Here is a 17,990-nt window from a genome sequence, read left to right as displayed (position 1 = left end):
GGTCAAGGTTGCCTGAAGGGAAGTGAGCCAGAAACGCCGAATAGAGAGACTCCCTCCTTGCTATAAAATGTGACAAAAGAGAAAATTCTGTGAAAGAAATGTCACTACTCTAAAACGGCTAAATTTGAAGATGTGGCCTGTAGGGTACTAGGATTTTGTGTAAGAAATGTGCTAGATACTTATTTTTGTGTAGGAAATATAACCTCCTATGTGCAGGATATGTGGCAGTACTTAAATTATTGTAGGTTTGTAGAAGTAACGACGCCCCTTTCTATGTGGCAGGGGAACCGACCAGGGACAGCAATAATTGTTATAAAAAAAAAGGCCTAATGAGATGCCAGTCTCTGAAAATGGCCAAAAGAGTTAGCCAGATCTAAAAGATAAGTGTTTTGAAACCTTCCTCTTAAATGAGCTCAAGAATGGACATATTAGAGTCTATGGTTCAAGTCATAGGAAAGTGGAAATACAGTAGCACACAAGGAATTCCAGAGTTTGCCAGAGAAAGGAATGAATGATTGAAAATACTGATTAACCCTTACATTAGATAGGTGGACAGAATACAATCATTACGATACATGGTGGATACAACAGCGAGAGAGAGAGAGAGAGAGAGAGAGAGAGAGAGAGAGAGAGAGAGAGAGAGAGAGAGAGAGAGAGAGAGAGAGAGAGAGAGAGAGAGAGAGAGAGAGAGAGAGAGAGAGAGAGAGAGAGAGAGAGAGAGAGAGAGAGAGAGAGAGAGAGAGAGAGAGAGAGTCACAATTTGCTTGGGAACAGCACGAAGGAAAAGATCTGGAGCCACAACCATGTCGTTCAGGACAAGACACCATTTAGTTACCTTAACGGGATTGTCCCTCGTCTTCTCTGGCCTCATGTATCTTTTTTCATTATTCTTTTACTTATCTAACCCATCGATCTGACAAGTCTTTTAATTGCTTACGTACTTAATTTTTTCTACCTAATGTATTGAGAAACATTCGCGTGCCACGTCTCTTGATGCATTCTAATACTCTGCCACGGTGTTTATTCATCTGCCTCTCTCTAAACTTTCCAGCGCACGACCCTTCCCTTCACGCCTTATCTAACGAAACCCTGACTATTCAAATTCTCCATAAGCTGACAGCAGGATTTCTTAGACACACATAAATGGATGAAAACATTTAAGAAAATATGGAAAAGGACAATGTTTATGTAAAATCTAAACCATCTTACCAAAAAATGCTTGTACCGAGTTTGCAATACCTTCTACTAAACAAACAACACATGAAGACTGCAACAATTATACAAGTCTTGCACAAACACACATATATCGTCACTTCAGCCTGGCGATTGGTCAAACAGCAGACGAAACGACGACTCCTCGACAAAAACTCGGCCCCGGTGCTCGCCGCTGCTGGTATATATTGGAAGCGAGGGCCGGGACCATCACAGTCAGCTTCTGCATCGACTCCACACACCATGAACGCCAAGGTGACTACTGGGGCCTGGCTCTGCTGTGGCCGGGATGAGGGCGGTGCTCCTCACAGCAGTTAGAAAGGCTCGGAAATCTTCGTCTTGGATTTGCCGTCTGTCACATACATCCACACAGGAACTACCTACTTGTGACGCCGCGCCTGACTCATCTCGCTCACTGTTTCTTGCAGATCGCCATTCTCCTCGCCCTCGTGGCCGTGGTCGCCGCTGACAGCGACGAGTTCAGAGGCTACGGCGTGCCCAGGGTAAGCTCACCAAACACTGTCATTGTTCTTGTCCTTGGATGTGTCTCCTGCAGCAGCCTGGTGGGTCTGTTAGGTGTCTGCCCATTGCCTTAACTAACACAACACTGTTCCCTGTCTCGCAGAGGTCCTCTGAGTCCTTCGAGTCCTCCGAGGCCCAGTACAACTTCCAGTGGGCCGTGGACCACGACCCCTCCAGCAACGAGTACGGCCACCAGGAGGCCCGCGACGGTGACAACACCAAGGGCTCCTACTACGTGGAGCTTCCCGACGGTCGCGTCCAGAACGTTGCCTACTTCGTCAACGGTGGATCTGGCTACATCGCCGACGTCACCTACACCGGCTCCTCTGAATCCTTCGAGTCCGACGAGTCCTTCCGTTACTACGGATCCAACGAATCCAAGTAAACGCAACCACCGCCGCAACCTTCCCTTCCTGGCTAGTCTCCCGCAGCGCAGCACAGCGTCTGCTCACCTCTGTCCCATCCTGTTATTTATTGAACTATTTATGATCATGAAATAAAACATTTCGCATCATGTCCACGTGTGTTTACAATTCCTGCCGCCTGGACACACTCACAGGACAGGTGAATACTCTCCTCCCTCGTGCTGTCCTCAAACACAGCACAAGCTGCCCATGTGACTTCTACTATCGCCACTTTCTCATAAACGTCAGCTGTACCACTGCTTTGTGTCCTCAGTGTTGGGAGGCTTCTAGATCAATCAATATATTAACCGATCAGTGACTCAGTCATCACCAGTGCACTGTCCTTTGACTTAGTTTTCATTTTCTAATTATCAATAGTATTCTCGGTGTGTGCACTCATGAAAGCCACAATTAGCCTGGTTTATGAATAGAAAATGTTAAGAAGAAATAAAACCAAGTACATATAAAAAGAGTAAAAAACTAAATACTTGCATCAAGATGTGCAGAATATTGGTGCTTTGTATATCACATACGGTGGAATGAAGAATAGTGATTGATCAGTGCTCGGTCATCATTAAGATTTTGCATCAACATAGTCTTGTCTCACCACTAGAGTGAAATAGAGAAAGATGAGGGTGAGAGGAAGACTACCAGCATGACTCAAACATTCAGCTCACTTCCTTCGTCATGACCTCCATGCATCAGACATCAAGAAATGCAAAGTCACTGTAATGTGTTCGATGTGTCAGCATTCGTATCTTTCCCTCCCAGTTACTCATGGACTGATTGATAAGAGAAGACGGGGACGCGCGGTCCAGCTAACGCTTCACAACAACCTACAGACTATGTGGTCAACACTGTGGAAGTAATAACAGGTAAATCCATACATTGGAAATTAAAGCCATTAATTTGCTTATTTACTGGTACTACATATTTCTTTTTTCTATAGATGGCGCACCACATTTCCTACAGGACACATCTACAAATCTAGCAGTTTTTAGAGTAATGACATATTTCCTCCAGGAATATAGCATATCACCTACACACAGTAGCGGTAGGGAATATACTGGGTACTAAGTTGCTGTGTAGGAATTATGTTTCACACTTGTCCTTGTGTAGGAAATGACTAATGTGTAGGAGCTGCGGCAGCATGGCATAACTCCTACAGTTATACTGTCATATCTACAAACATTACATAAGATCATAAGCAAAAGTCTGCAGAAAATTTATGAATATACCTAAGATATAACTTTAGAAATTGAAAAGCACATTAATTAAAATGGAACTTTTTTTCTCCCACTAAAACATACGTAAACAAAAATACAATACTAACAATGTTTCGTTCAGGAGCAGTGGAGTACAAGAAATGTCGTCTGCCCCGTCGAATGGTGAAACAAATACTTCTGGGTCGAGACTAAACTTGAGTTAAGTAATGTCTGAATGATAACGATACTGCACAGAACGGACATATTGCAAGCCAAGTGTTTGTTGACTGGTCAAGGTTGCCTAAAGGAAAGTGAGCCAGAAACGCCGAATAGAGAGACTCCCTCCCTGCTACGAAATGTGAAAAAAGAGATAATTCTGTGAAAGAAATGTCACTACTCTAAAACGGCTAAATTTGAAGATGTGGCCTGTAGGGTACTAGGATTTTGTGTAAGAAATGTGCTAGATACTTATTTTTGTGTAGGAAATATAACCTCCTATGTGCAGGATATGTGGCAGTACTTAAATTATTGTAGGTTTGTAGAAGTAACGACGCCCCTTTCTATGTGGCAAGGGAACCGACCAGGGACAGCAATAATTGTTATGATAAAAAAAAAAAGGCCTACTGAGATGCCAGTCTCTGAAAATGGTCAAAAGAGTTAGCCAGATATAAATAATAAGTGTCTTGAAATCTTCCTCTTAAATGAGTTCAAGAATGGACATATTATAGTCTATGGTTCAAGTCATAGGAAAGTGGAAATACAGTAGCACACAAGGAATTCCAGAGTTTGCCTGAGAAAGGAATGAATGATTGAGAATACTGATTAACCTTTACTTAGGTAGGTGGACAGAATACAATCATTACGATACATGGTGGAGTACAACGAGAGAGAGAGAGAGAGAGAGAGAGAGAGAGAGAGAGAGAGAGAGAGAGAGAGAGAGAGAGAGAGAGAGAGAGAGAGAGAGAGAGAGAGAGAGAGAGAGAGAGAGAGAGAGAGAGAGAGAGAGAGAGAGTCACAATTTCCTTTGGAACAGCACGAAGGAAAAGATCTGCAGCCACAACCATGTCGTTCAGGACAAGACACCATTTAGTTACCTTAACGGGATTGTCCCTCGTCTTCTCTGGCCTCATGTATCTTTTCACTATTCTTTACTTATCTAACCCATCGATCTGACAAGTCTTTTAATTGCTTACGTACTTAATTTTTTCTACCTAATGTATTGAGAAACATTCGCGTGCCACGTCTCTTGATGCATTCTAATACTCTGCCACGGTGTTTATTCATCTGCTCTCTCTAAACTTTCCAGCGCACGACCCTTCTCTTCACGCCTTATGTAACGAAACCCTGACTATTCAAAACCTCCATAAGCTGACAGCAGAATTTCTTAGACAAATGGATGAAAACATTAAAGAAAATATGGAAAAGGACAATGTTTATGTGAAATCTAAACCATCTTACCAAAAAATGCTTGTACCGAGTTTGCAATACCTTCTACTAAACAAACAAAACATGAAGACTGCAACAATTATACAAGTCTTGCACAAACACACAGATATCGTTACTTCAGCCTGGCGATTGGTCAAACAGCAGACGAAACGACGCCTCCTCGACAAAAACCCGGCCCCGGTGCTCGCCGCTGCTGGTATATATTGGAAGCGAGGGTCGGGACCATCACAGTCAGCTTCTGCATCGACTCCACACACCATGAACGCCAAGGTGACTACTGGGGCCTGGCTCTGCTGTGGCCGGGATGAGGGCGTGGCTCCTCACAGCAGTTAGAAAGGCTCGGAAATCTTGTCTTGGATTTGCCATCTGTCACATACATCCACACAGGAACTACCTACTTGTGACGCCGCGCCTGACTCATCTCGCTCACTGTTTCTTGCAGATCGCCATCCTCCTCGCCCTCGTGGCCGTGGTCGCCGCTGACAGCGACGAGTTCAGAGGCTACGGCGTGCCCAGGGTAAGCTCACCAAACACTGTCATTGTTCTTGTCCTTGGATGTGTCTCCTGCAGCAGTCTGGTGGGTCTGTTAGGTGTCTGTCCATTGCCTCAACTAACACAACACTGTTCCTTGTGTCGCCAGAGGTCCTCTGAGTCCTTCGAGTCCTACGAGTCCTCCGAGGCCCAGTACAACTTCCAGTGGGCCGTGGACCACGATCCCTCCAGCAACGAGTACGGCCACCAGGAGGCCCGCGACGGTGACAACACCAAGGGCTCCTACTACGTGGAGCTTCCCGACGGTCGTGTCCAGAACGTTGCTTACCAGGTCAACGGCGGATCTGGATACCTCGCCGACGTCACCTACACCGGCTCCGTTGAGTCCTTCGAGTCCGACGAGTCCAACGAGTCCTTCCGTTACTACGGATCCAACGAGTCCAAGTAAACGCAACCACCGCCGCAACCTTCCCTTCCTGGCTAGTCTCCGCAGCACAGCACAGCGGCTGCTCACCTCTGTCCCATCCTGTTATTTATTGAACTATTTATGATCATGAAATAAAACATTTCGCATCATGTCCACGTGTGTTTAACATTCCTGCCGCCTGGACACACTCACAGGACAGGTGAATACTCTCCTCCCTCGTGCTGTCCTCAAACACAGCACAAGCTGCCCATGTGACTTCTACTATCGCCACTTTCTCATAAACGTCAGCTGTACCACTGCTTTGTGTCCTCAGTGTTGGGAGGCTTCTAGATCAATCAATATATTAACCGATCAGTGACTCAGTCATCACCAGTGCACTGTCCTTTGACTTAGTTTTCATTTTCTAATTACCAATAGTATTCTCGGTGTGTGCACTCATGAAAGCCACAATTAGCCTGGTTTATGAATAGAAAATGTTAAGAAGAAATAAAACCAAGTACATAAAAAGAGTAAAAAACGACATACTTGCATCAAAATGTGCAGAGTATTGGTACTTTGTATATCACATACGGTGGAATGAAGAATAGTGATTGATCAGTGTTCGGTCATCATTAAGTTTTTGCATCAACATAGTCTTCTCTCACCACTAGAGTAAAATGGAGAAAGGTGAGGGTGGGAGGAAGAAGACTACCAGCATGACTCAAGCATTCAGCTCACTTCCTTCGTCATGACCTCCATGCATCAGACATCAAGAAATGCAAAGTCACTGTAATGTGTTCGATGTGTCAGCATTCGTATCTTTCCCTCCCAGTTACTCATGGACTGATTGATAAGAGAAGACGGGGACGCGCGGTCCAGCTAACGCTTCACAACAACCTACAGACTATGTGGTCAACACTGTGGAAGTAATAACAGGTAACTCCATACATTGGAAATCAAAGCCATTGATTTGCTTATTTACTGGTACTACATATTTCTTTTTTCTATAGATGGCGCACCACATTTCCTACAGGACACATCTACAAATCTAGCAGTTTTTAGAGTAATGACATATTTCCTCCAGGAATATAGCATATCACCTACACACAGTAGCGGTAGGGAATATACTGGGTACTAAGTTGCTGTGTAGGAATATGTTTCACACTTGTCCTTGTGTAGGAAATGACTAATGTGTAGGAGCTGCGGCAGCATGGCATAACTCCTACAGTTATACTGTCATATCTACAAACATTACATAAGATCATAAGCAAAAGTCTGCAGAAAATTTATGAATATACCTAAGATATAACTTTAGAAATTGAAAAGCACATTAATTAAAATTGAACTTTTTTTTTCCTCCCACTAAAACATACGTAAATAAAAATACAATACTAACAATATTTGGTTCAGGAGCAGTGGAGTACAATAAATGACGTCTGCCTCGTCGAATGGTGAAACAAATACTTCTGTGTCGAGACTAAACTTGAGTTAAGTAATGTCTGAATGATAACGATACTGCACAAACGGACATATTGCAAGCCAAGTGTTTGTTAACTGGTCAAGGTTGCCTGAAGGGAAGTGAGCCAGAAACGCCGAATAGAGAGACTCCCTCCCTGCTACGAAATGTGACAAAAGAGATAATTCTGTGAAAGAAATGTCACTACTCTAAAACGGCTAAATTTGAAGATGTGGCCTGTAGGGTACTAGGATTTTGTGTAAGAAATGTGCTACATACTTATTTTTGTGTAGGAAATATAACCTCCTATGTGCAGGATATGTGGCAGTACTTAAATTATTGTAGGTTTGTAGAAGTAACGACGTCCCTTTCTATGTGGCAGGGGAACCGACCAGGGACAGCAATAATTTTTATGAAAAAAAAGGCCTACAGAGATGCTAGTCTGAAAATTACCAAAAGAGTTAGCCAGATTTAAAAGATAAGTGTCTTAAAACCTTCCTCTTAAATGAGTTCAAGAATGGACATATTAGAGTCAATGGTTCAAGTCATAGGAAAGTGGAAATACAGTAGCACACAAGGAATTCCAGAGTTTGCCAGAGAAAGGAATGAATGATTGAGAATACTGATTAACCCTTACACTAGATAGGTGGACAGAATACAATCATTACGATACATGGTGGAGTGGAGAGAGAGAGAGAGAGAGAGAGAGAGAGAGAGAGAGAGAGAGAGAGAGAGAGAGAGAGAGAGAGAGAGAGAGAGAGAGAGAGAGAGAGAGAGAGAGAGAGAGAGAGAGAGAGAGAGAGAGAGAGAGAGAGAGAGTCACAATTTGCTTTGGAACAGCACGAAGGAAAAGATCAGGAGCCACAACCATGTCGTTCAGGACAAGACACCATTTAGTTACCTTAACGGGATTGTCCCTCGTCTTCTCTGGCCTCATGTATCTTTTCACTATTCTTTTACTTATCTAACCCATCGATCTGACAAGTCTTTTAATTGCTTACGTACTTAATTTTTTCTACCTAATGTATTGAGAAACATTCGCGTGCCACGTCTCTTGATGCATTCTAACACTCTGCCACGGTGTTTATTCATCTGCCTCTCTCTAAACTTTCCAACGCACGACCCTTCTCTTCACGCCTTATGTAACGAAACCTTGACCATTCAAATCCTCCATAAGCTGACAGCAGAATTTCTTAGACAAATGGATGAAAACATTAAAGAAAATATGGAAAAGGACAATGTTTATGTGAAATCTAAAAGATCTTACCAAAAAATGCATGCACTGAATTTCCAATACCTTCTACTAAACAAACAAAACATGAACACTGCAACAATTATACAAGTCTTGCAACAAACACACAGATATCGTTACTTCAGCCTGGCGATTGGTCAAACAGCAGACGAAACGACGCCTCCTCGACAAAAACTCGGCCCCGGTGCTCGCCGCTGCTGGTATATATTGGAAGCGAGGGTCGGGACCATCACAGTCAGCTTCTGCATCGACTCCACACACCATGAACGCCAAGGTGACTACTGGGGCCTGGCTCTGCTGTGGCCGGGATGAGGGCGTGGCTCCTCACAGCAGTTAGAAAGGCTCGGAAATCTTGTCTTGGATTTGCCATCTGTCACATACATCCACACAGGAACTACCTACTTGTGACGCCGCGCCTGACTCATCTCGCTCACTGTTTCTTGCAGATCGCCATCCTCCTCGCCCTCGTGGCCGTGGTCGCCGCTGACAGCGACGAGTTCAGAGGCTACGGCGTGCCCAGGGTAAGCTCACCAAACACTGTCATTGTTCTTGTCCTTGGATGTGTCTCCTGCAGCAGTCTGGTGGGTCTGTTAGGTGTCTGTCCATTGCCTCAACTAACACAACACTGTTCCTTGTGTCGCCAGAGGTCCTCTGAGTCCTTCGAGTCCTACGAGTCCTCCGAGGCCCAGTACAACTTCCAGTGGGCCGTGGACCACGATCCCTCCAGCAACGAGTACGGCCACCAGGAGGCCCGCGACGGTGACAACACCAAGGGCTCCTACTACGTGGAGCTTCCCGACGGTCGTGTCCAGAACGTTGCTTACCAGGTCAACGGCGGATCTGGATACCTCGCCGACGTCACCTACACCGGCTCCGTTGAGTCCTTCGAGTCCGACGAGTCCAACGAGTCCTTCCGTTACTACGGATCCAACGAGTCCAAGTAAACGCAACCACCGCCGCAACCTTCCCTTCCTGGCTAGTCTCCCGCAGCACAGCACAGCGGCTGCTCACCTCTGTCCCATCCTGTTATTTATTGAACTATTTATGATCATGAAATAAAACATTTCGCATCATGTCCACGTGTGTTTAACATTCCTGCCGCCTGGACACACTCACAGGACAGGTGAATACTCTCCTCCCTCGTGCTGTCCTCAAACACAGCACAAGCTGCCCATGTGACTTCTACTATCGCCACTTTCTCATAAACGTCAGCTGTACCACTGCTTTGTGTCCTCAGTGTTGGGAGGCTTCTAGATCAATCAATATATTAACCGATCAGTGACTCAGTCATCACCAGTGCACTGTCCTTTGACTTAGTTTTCATTTTCTAATTACCAATAGTATTCTCGGTGTGTGCACTCATGAAAGCCACAATTAGCCTGGTTTATGAATAGAAAATGTTAAGAAGAAATAAAACCAAGTACATAAAAAGAGTAAAAAACTAAATACTTGCATCAAAATGTGCAGAGTATTGGTACTTTGTATATCACATACGGTGGAATGAAGAATAGTGATTGATCAGTGTTCAGTCATCATTAAGTTTTTGCATCAACATAGTCTTCTCTCACCACTAGAGTAAAATGGAGAAAGGTGAGGGTGGGAGGAAGAAGACTACCAGCATGACTCAAGCATTCAGCTCACTTCCTTCGTCATGACCTCCATGCATCAGACATCAAGAAATGCAAAGTCACTGTAATGTGTTCGATGTGTCAGCATTCGTATCTTTCCTCCCAGTTACTCATGGACTGATTGATAAGAGAAGACGGGGACGCGCGGTCCAGCTAACGCTTCACAACAACCTACAGACTATGTGGTCAACACTGGAAGTAATAACAGGTAACTCCATACATTGGAAATCAAAGCCATTAATTTGCTTATTTACTGGTACTACATATTTCTTTTTTCTATAGATGGCGCACCACATTTCCTACAGGACACATCTACAAATCTAGCAGTTTTTAGAGTAATGACATATTTCCTCCAGGAATATAGCATATCACCTACACACAGTAGCGGTAGGGAATATACTGGCTACTAAGTTGCTGTGTAGGAATTATGTTTCACACTTGTCCTTGTGTAGGAAATGACTAATGTGTAGGAGCTGCGGCAGCATGGCATAACTCCTACAGTTATACTGTCATATCTACAAACATTACATAAGATCATAAGCAAAAGTCTGCAGAAAATTTATGAATATACCTAAGATATAACTTTAGAAATTGAAAAGCACATTAATTAAAATTGAACTTTTTTTCCTCCCACTAAAACATACGTAAATAAAAATACAATACTAACAATATTTGGTTCAGGAGCAGTGGAGTACAATAAATGACGTCTGCCTCGTCGAATGGTGAAACAAATACTTCTGTGTCGAGACTAAACTTGAGTTAAGTAATGTCTGAATGATAACGATACTGCACAAACGGACATATTGCAAGCCAAGTGTTTGTTAACTGGTCAAGGTTGCCTGAAGGGAAGTGAGCCAGAAACGCCGAATAGAGAGACTCCCTCCCTGCTACGAAATGTGACAAAAGAGAAAATTCTGTGAAAGAAATGTCACTACTCTAAAACGGCTAAATTTGAAGATGTGGCCTGTAGGGTACTAGGTTTTTGTGTAAGAAATGTGCTACATACTTATTTTTGTGTAGGAAATATAACCTCCTATGTGCAGGATATGTGGCAGTACTTAAATTATTGTAGGTTTGTAGAAGTAACGACGTCCCTTTCTATGTGGCAGGGGAACCGACCAGGGATAGCAATAATTTTTATGAAAAAAAAGGCCTACAGAGATGCTAGTCTGAAAATTACCAAAAGAGTTAGCCAGATTTAAAAGATAAGTGTCTTAAAACCTTCCTCTTAAATGAGTTCAAGAATGGACATATTAGAGTCAATGGTTCAAGTCATAGGAAAGTGGAAATACAGTAGCACACAAGGAATTCCAGAGTTTGCCAGAGAAAGGAATGAATGATTGAGAATACTGATTAACCCTTACACTAGATAGGTGGACAGAATACAATCATTACGATACATGGTGGAGTACAACGAGAGAGAGAGAGAGAGAGAGAGAGAGAGAGAGAGAGAGAGAGAGAGAGAGAGAGAGAGAGAGAGAGAGAGAGAGAGAGAGAGAGAGAGAGAGAGAGAGAGAGAGAGAGAGAGAGAGAGAGAGAGAGAGAGAGAGAGAGAGAGTCACAATTTGCTTTGGAACAGCACGAAGGAAAAGATCAGGAGCCACAACCATGTCGTTCAGGACAAGACACCATTTAGTTACCTTAAAGGGATTGTCCCTCGTCTTCTCTGGCCTCATGTATCTTTTCACTATTCTTTTACTTATCTAACCCATCGATCTGACAAGTCTTTTAATTGCTTACGTACTTAATTTATTCTACCTAATGTATTGAGAAACATTCGCGTGCCACGTCTCTTGGTGCATTTTAATACTCTGCCACGGTGTTTATTCATCTCCCTCTCTCTAAACTTTCCAGCGCACGACCCTTCTCTTCACGCCTTATGTAACGAAACCCTGACTATTCAAATTCTCCATGAGCTGACAGCAGGATTTCTTACACACAAATAAATGGATGAAAAACATTAAAGAAAAAATGGAAAAGGACAATGTTTATGTGAAATCTAAACCATCTTACCAAAAAATGCTTGTACCGAGTTTGCAATACCTTCTACTAAACAAACAAAACATGAAGACTGCAACAATTATACAAGTCTTGCACAAACACACAGATATCGTCACTTCAGCCTGGCGATTGGTCAAACAGGAGACGAAACGACGCCTCCTCGACAAAAACTCGGCCCCGGTGCTCGCCGCTGCTGGTATATATTGGAAGCGAGGGTCGGGACCATCACAGTCAGCTTCTGCATCGACTCCACACACCATGAACGCCAAGGTGACTACTGGGGCCTGGCTCTGCTGTGGCCGGGATGAGGGCGTGGCTCCTCACAGCAGTTAGAAAGGCTCGGAAATCTTGTCTTGGATTTGCCGTCTGTCACATACATCCACACAGAAACTACCTACTTGTGACGCCGCGCCTGACTCATCTCGCTCACTGTTTCTTGCAGATCGCCATCCTCCTCGCCCTCGTGGCCGTGGTCGCCGCTGACAGCGACGAGTTCAGAGGCTACGGCGTGCCCAGGGTAAGCTCACCAAACACTGTCATTGTTCTTGTCCTTGGATGAGTCTCCTGCAGCAGTCTGGTGGGTCTGTTAGGTGTCAGTCAGTCTATTGCCTCAACTGACGCAACACTGTTCCTTGTGTCGGCAGAGGTCCTCTGAGTCCTTCGAGTCCTACGAGTCCTCCGAGGCCCAGTACAACTTCCAGTGGGCCGTGGACCACGATCCCTCCAGCAACGAGTACGGCCACCAGGAGGCCCGCGACGGTGACAACACCAAGGGCTCCTACTACGTGGAGCTTCCCGACGGTCGCGTCCAGAACGTTGCTTACCAGGTCAACGGCGGATCTGGATACCTCGCCGACGTCACCTACACCGGCTCCGTTGAGTCCTTCGAGTCCGACGAGTCCAACGAGTCCTTCCGTTACTACGGATCCAACGAGTCCAAGTAAACGCAACCACCGCCGCAACCTTCCCTTCCTGGCTAGTCTCACGCAGCACAGCACACTGGCTGCTAACCTCTGTTCCATCCTGTTATTTATTGAACTATTTATGATCATGAAATAAAACATTTCTCATCATGTCCACGTGTGTTTACCATTCCTGCCGTCTGGACACACTCACAGGACAAGTGAACACGGTCCCTCCCTTCGAGCTGTCCTGAAACACAATATATGGTGGCCATGTTTGATCCATTAACTATACTTTCTTTTGATTGTATCTCCAAGTCTTCCAGAGTTCAACCAAGTTTAGTTGAACAATGGACAAGGGACAATAAATTAACTCTTCCTTCTGGTTAATATCAAGTATTCTTCATTAATCGTCTCATTTAATTTGTTAACTTAGAACATTGATATAATATACACGCTCTGCACACACGTCATTTTCATTGGAAGTTTTTTCATAATCGTCGAAAAATACTGTGCCACCTCCAAGTGTAGCTTACATCCACAATGTTGCAATCGTGCCACAACAGACCTCCATCTTTCGTGCTGACCTTTGCAGATCTCCTTTAGATTCATACCTCAAGTAAGTGAATTACAGAGAGAGAGAGAGAGAGAGAGAGAGAGAGAGAGAGAGAGAGAGAGAGAGAGAGAGAGAGAGAGAGAGAGAGAGAGAGAGAGAGAGAGAGAGAGAGAGAGAGAGAGAGAGAGAGAGAGAGAGAATGATAATCAGTTAGTTACGTTAGATAAAGTCAAATATATTGAATTTTCCCTTTTTTGAGATTCGTAAGAAATTGGAGGTCAATTTTAGAATGGCGGTCATGAAGGTGAGGATAGTGGACGACCCGCTAGATAAAGTGCATCCACCTTCTGCTGGTCTAATACCACAAGTGCACCAACCGCGCCTCGCCTGCTGCGGGAGAGCGGCGACGATACGAGGTAGATTTTGATATTTGTCTAGATCTATGAGGCACGCAGTCAGTGATGGTGTTGTGTTAAGTTGATTTGCTAAGTGCAAGAACGAAGCCCAGAAGCGACACCCAGTCCATCTTGAGTGAGACAGGTTATGTTCGGTTAGGTTAGTGTCTTACGGGATACAGGCAAGCTAAACACCCGTAGTTATGTTACATTAGATTAAATAAAGTTGCGTTCGGATAGGTTAGTGTCCTTGGTGGTGACCACGGAGAGTGAAACTCCTCCAGTTACATCTATTAATCGAAAAAAAATATATATATATTACCGAAAATGGTCACTTTTATACTTCCTAATCGTTTTTTTTTTTTTTTTTTTGGTTAATTAGGTACAAAAAATGGGTAAAGATCAATTTATGACACTTTCTATCTTATAATAAAAAGAGAAAAAAAATCGCTATAAGAAAACACGAGAAAAACATTCAGCGAAGTAACGAACGGTAGTAAATATTGACTTTCTATCAGATGTGTAGCAGCAATGAAGTGATTGTTGATGGCGCCTCGCTCTGCTCAGAGGAAGGAAACAACCACTGTGACACGTTCTTATTGACACCTTCCCTCAACAAGTGTAAGGCTTGTCACACTTCTTATTTTATTCCTGCACAGTGTCCTTCTTCTCTACCCGTCTATTCTTCTAACGCACCTTGCATTTAACTTACGTACTTTAATATTTACATGTCCGGAAAGATAAAGAGAAAGAGAAGAATCACGCTTAGCAAAGTTAAGAGAGAAACAGAGGAATGAACACTGTAGCAAGATTATAACTGTATATCTACAGCTGGGATGTCTATACCTTTATATAAACATTTTCAAAAACAAAAAAAGCAATAAAAACAAACAAAATGGTTAAAATTATTCATAGCTTGCATTTAAGGCATTTCTAAATGGTTTTCTCATGAACTCTTTGTGCCATAAAACTTCCTACATTTTGAACTTTGATGAAATATATGGATGAACTGTTCTTCACAATGGTAGCAAGGCACAGCAAGACACGAGTGAGTAAACCACTACTGACACACAGCGAGGGAACACAAACACACTACACCAGAGATCCCCTATACAGACACCGCGATGACACCACGGCGCAACAAGGTGACGGCAGGTCCCACTCACTTCATAAAAAGGAGCGTCTATTAAAAATCCACAATGAGGTTGAAAGTTTACAAACACATCTTGCACTAATATCACTCGTAAATACTGTTACTCACACTTCTCCTCTCCCAACGGTTACCAAACAGAGGACGGAATGATGCAGCCCCGGCAAAAACTCGATCTAGGTGACCGTCTCTGCCGGTATATATATTGCAGGTAGCGGCCAGGATCATCACAGTCAGCTCCTGCATCGACTCCACACACACCATGAACACCAAGGTGACTACTGGGACTGCTCACTCGGTGCTGAGAACAAGGATTGGCTATATGAATACATAATGATTATCTAATCTCTATTCAACATCTCTCTCAAGCACTCATCAATTCTATATGTATACAACACGATAACAAACAACATCGTCTGTGACTCACCTTCATTTCCCTTATAGATCGCCATCCTCCTCGCCCTCGTGGCTGTGATCGCCGCCGACAGCGACGAGTTCAGAGGCTACGGCGTGCCCAGGGTAAGCTGACCAAACACTGTCATTGTTCTTGTCCTTGGATGAGTCTCCTGCAGGAGTCTGGTGGGTCTGTTAGGTGTCTGTCCATTGCCTCAACTAACACAACACTGTTCCTTGTGTCGCCAGAGGTCCTCTGAGTCCTTCGAGTCCTACGAGTCCTCCGAAGCCCAGTACAACTTCCAGTGGGCCGTGGACCACGACCCCTCCAGCAACGAGTACGGCCACCAGGAGGCCCGCGACCATGACAACACCAAGGGCTCCTACTACGTGGAGCTTCCCGACGGTCGCGTCCAGAACGTTGCTTACCAGGTCAACGGCGGCTCTGGATACCTCGCCGACGTCACCTACACCGGCTCCGCTGAGTCCTTCGAGTCCGACGAGTCCAACGAGTCCTTCCGTTACTACGGATCCAACGAGTCCAAGTAAACTGCTAATGCAAGAAGTTACTTCCTCGCCAAGCCTGACCATGACTACCTCCTCATGGGGAGACAAAGACAACGAGAGTTGCCTGTTATTTATTAACTTATTATGACTATACAATAAAACATCCAGCAATATGCACTTCTTTCACTACAGTCATCTTGTCCCAAAGATCACCATGTCTGTTCCGACCCAGCAGCGAGGGTGTCAGTGTTGTTTCTAATCAGGCACCACGTGCTGCTTTACCAGTATGGCTTGCTTCTTCCTGTTCGCGGCCTATTAGCGTCTGTCGCGCGGCCTCTTAACCCATGTCATGTGTCTATCTAGTAACTGAGATTAGATCAGCGTTTACAATGTCAACAATTACTCAAACTGACGCCATTATCATAATCTTCACAAGTTTATAGTATATATCTAGTCAATTATTTTCATTTGACAAACCATAAGATGACTGAGGTATGAACAATTAAATCCACACGGAGCAATGCAGCAAACAATGCAGTGTAGTAGATTAGCAGTGACCGCGATGTTAACAGAAGACAAGTAATTCATGAGAAAGAAAACCACAGCTAGACGCGCACAATTCATGAACAACAGTTTCAACATATAATCTTTTTAAAGAGAAGGAATATTTCTATATCCTTTGCAATGACCTCACAGTCTTCACTCACCCTTCGGGTCTCCGTGTATGCAAAGTCATCACAGCAAAATGTTTCTCATCTTGTCTTCTCATCTTTACTTGCCGTGTTGGTGCCATTACGTAACATCGCTTCTATACTTGACGCGTGAGCTCTGTTCTTGTACACATATCCAACAGTTGTGCGTCACTTGCAGGGTGAGTGTCTCTCTGGCACAATAAAAACACTCAAACACTCTTTCAATAAACTCTTAAACAATTTGCTTCACGTCTTCCCACTTCCTATGGCTTGGGAATATTCAAGAGATCATGAAGGCACATTAACACTTTATTAATCAACCTTTCTAAGCTTTTTTTTTTTTTACACCACGTGGGCTTTTCACGGGAATTTATGGGCTAAAGGGGATACTATTTAGGGTATCTCCTATCTCAAAGCCCATCCGCTAGGAAACCACTACCCCGAGTGAGGAAGCCCAACCTACACTCGGACCGTGGACAGGATTCGAACCCGTGCGCTTGGAGACCCCTCGGACCCCAAAGCGCGCATGGTTGCACTGTACCACGGCTTTGTTTCTATATCATATTCTATATTAATCAACCCTTCTAAATCTCCGTTTCTATACTCTTTTATCCCTCTGTCAATCTTTATTTTTCAGTACCGAGTATACGTGTAAAGATGAAGATATATAGTCATCTAATAGAACGACGGATGGCTTAACTATCTTAACATAATGAATAAATAAATAAATAAATAAAGTAAATCATTAAACAATGTTTAATATATACTAATGAATAGATAATGAGTAATTAGAAAAACAAAATTGACATCAATATCTAGTGAAAGGAGCGGATTAAGACAGACAGACAGACAGACAGACGCAGGCAGCAACAAGATGTGGGAATGATTATATAATGCAACTCTGATCGCGGCATGATGTGTGGCCAAAACGCGCCGCAAACAGGTACGTCCAGAAAAAAACAACAACACAATGAACTACTTTGTGTTTAGATGAGAGTAAATGCAAGTAGCGGGTGACCTTTTTGCCATAGACGTGTTTTGATTGTGAACTAGAAATCCAAATAATAATTAGACAGGTACATTAATCATACCTGTCTAAGAGAACTGAATTATCCCCTCCCCATCCCTCCCCATCCCTTCTCCAGGTGGCCAGACTGCGCCAACACCCACCGAGCACTTGTACAGAACACGTGTTGCGCTGCGCACCCTTACCATGACTCAGCTTATATTTTTTTTCCCTGGAGAGCTGTTGACAATGAATAATGAATGACAATGACCAGAGACAAAGACAAATACACGCACAATTCACGAAGACTTCACCTGCTGCCCGTATGTATTGCAGCCAGCCCACAGGAGCACCATAGCCACATC

General features: G+C 43.9%; 6 protein-coding genes across 8 annotated transcripts in view; 5 read left to right on the top strand and 1 right to left on the bottom strand.

Moving 5' to 3' along the window:
- Nucleotides 1–5,789, top strand: part of LOC123501300 (pro-resilin-like) — a 28,915-nt gene extending 23,126 nt beyond the window's left edge. For 2 of the 3 annotated variants that reach the window (XM_045250060.1, XM_045250059.1), the window contains exon 3: nt 5,430–5,789. In XM_045250060.1, coding sequence (XP_045105995.1) covers nt 5,430–5,729 — 300 coding nt within the window. In that variant the 3' untranslated portion in view covers nt 5,730–5,789. Of the gene's footprint in view, nt 1–4,930; nt 5,060–5,231; nt 5,307–5,429 lie in introns of those variants that run through there. The other variant, XM_045250055.1, reaches the window with a different exon arrangement.
- LOC123501288 (pro-resilin-like) overlaps nt 1–15,273 on the bottom strand; it is a 34,405-nt gene extending 19,132 nt beyond the window's left edge. Inside the window, exon 1 of the mRNA XM_045250043.1 lies at nt 15,139–15,273. Coding sequence (XP_045105978.1) covers nt 15,139–15,273 — 135 coding nt within the window. The remainder of the gene's footprint in view (nt 1–15,138) is intronic.
- Nucleotides 1,365–2,212, top strand: LOC123501304 (pro-resilin-like). Its single transcript, XM_045250066.1, has 3 exons — nt 1,365–1,467; nt 1,641–1,715; nt 1,838–2,212. Exons 1-3 carry the CDS (start codon nt 1,456–1,458, stop codon nt 2,117–2,119), a joined length of 369 nt encoding a protein of 122 aa, XP_045106001.1. The 5' UTR covers nt 1,365–1,455; the 3' UTR covers nt 2,120–2,212.
- LOC123501299 (pro-resilin-like) lies at nt 8,584–9,470 on the top strand. The gene is made up of 3 exons (XM_045250054.1): nt 8,584–8,669; nt 8,842–8,916; nt 9,040–9,470. Exons 1-3 carry the CDS (start codon nt 8,658–8,660, stop codon nt 9,337–9,339), a joined length of 387 nt encoding a protein of 128 aa, XP_045105989.1. The 5' UTR covers nt 8,584–8,657; the 3' UTR covers nt 9,340–9,470.
- LOC123501298 (pro-resilin-like) lies at nt 12,209–13,101 on the top strand. The gene is made up of 3 exons (XM_045250053.1): nt 12,209–12,294; nt 12,467–12,541; nt 12,669–13,101. The coding sequence occupies exons 1-3, from the start codon at nt 12,283–12,285 to the stop codon at nt 12,966–12,968; spliced, it is 387 nt and encodes a 128-aa protein (XP_045105988.1). The 5' UTR covers nt 12,209–12,282; the 3' UTR covers nt 12,969–13,101.
- LOC123501295 (pro-resilin-like) lies at nt 15,238–16,100 on the top strand. Its single transcript, XM_045250052.1, has 3 exons — nt 15,238–15,301; nt 15,472–15,546; nt 15,670–16,100. Exons 1-3 carry the CDS (start codon nt 15,290–15,292, stop codon nt 15,967–15,969), a joined length of 387 nt encoding a protein of 128 aa, XP_045105987.1. The 5' UTR covers nt 15,238–15,289; the 3' UTR covers nt 15,970–16,100.
- The last annotated feature ends 1,890 nt before the right edge of the window (nt 16,101–17,990 follow it).

The sequence above is a fragment of the Portunus trituberculatus genome, chromosome 9 (genome assembly GCF_017591435.1).
Source record: "Portunus trituberculatus isolate SZX2019 chromosome 9, ASM1759143v1, whole genome shotgun sequence".
Taxonomy (NCBI): domain Eukaryota; kingdom Metazoa; phylum Arthropoda; class Malacostraca; order Decapoda; family Portunidae; genus Portunus; species Portunus trituberculatus.
Note: the sequence above shows the minus strand (reverse complement) of the source record. Positions and strands in the feature narration are given on the sequence as shown.

What these genes read in the sequence shown, in the direction of transcription:
- LOC123501304 (XM_045250066.1), top strand. An exon ending in GAGGCTACGGCGTGCCCAGG is followed by an intron (nt 1,716 to 1,837) that starts GTAAGCTCACCA and finishes CCTGTCTCGCAG; the next exon opens with AGGTCCTCTGAGTCCTTCGA.
- LOC123501299 (XM_045250054.1), top strand. An exon ending in GAGGCTACGGCGTGCCCAGG is followed by an intron (nt 8,917 to 9,039) that starts GTAAGCTCACCA and finishes TTGTGTCGCCAG; the next exon opens with AGGTCCTCTGAGTCCTTCGA.
- LOC123501298 (XM_045250053.1), top strand. An exon ending in GAGGCTACGGCGTGCCCAGG is followed by an intron (nt 12,542 to 12,668) that starts GTAAGCTCACCA and finishes TTGTGTCGGCAG; the next exon opens with AGGTCCTCTGAGTCCTTCGA.
- LOC123501295 (XM_045250052.1), top strand. An exon ending in GAGGCTACGGCGTGCCCAGG is followed by an intron (nt 15,547 to 15,669) that starts GTAAGCTGACCA and finishes TTGTGTCGCCAG; the next exon opens with AGGTCCTCTGAGTCCTTCGA.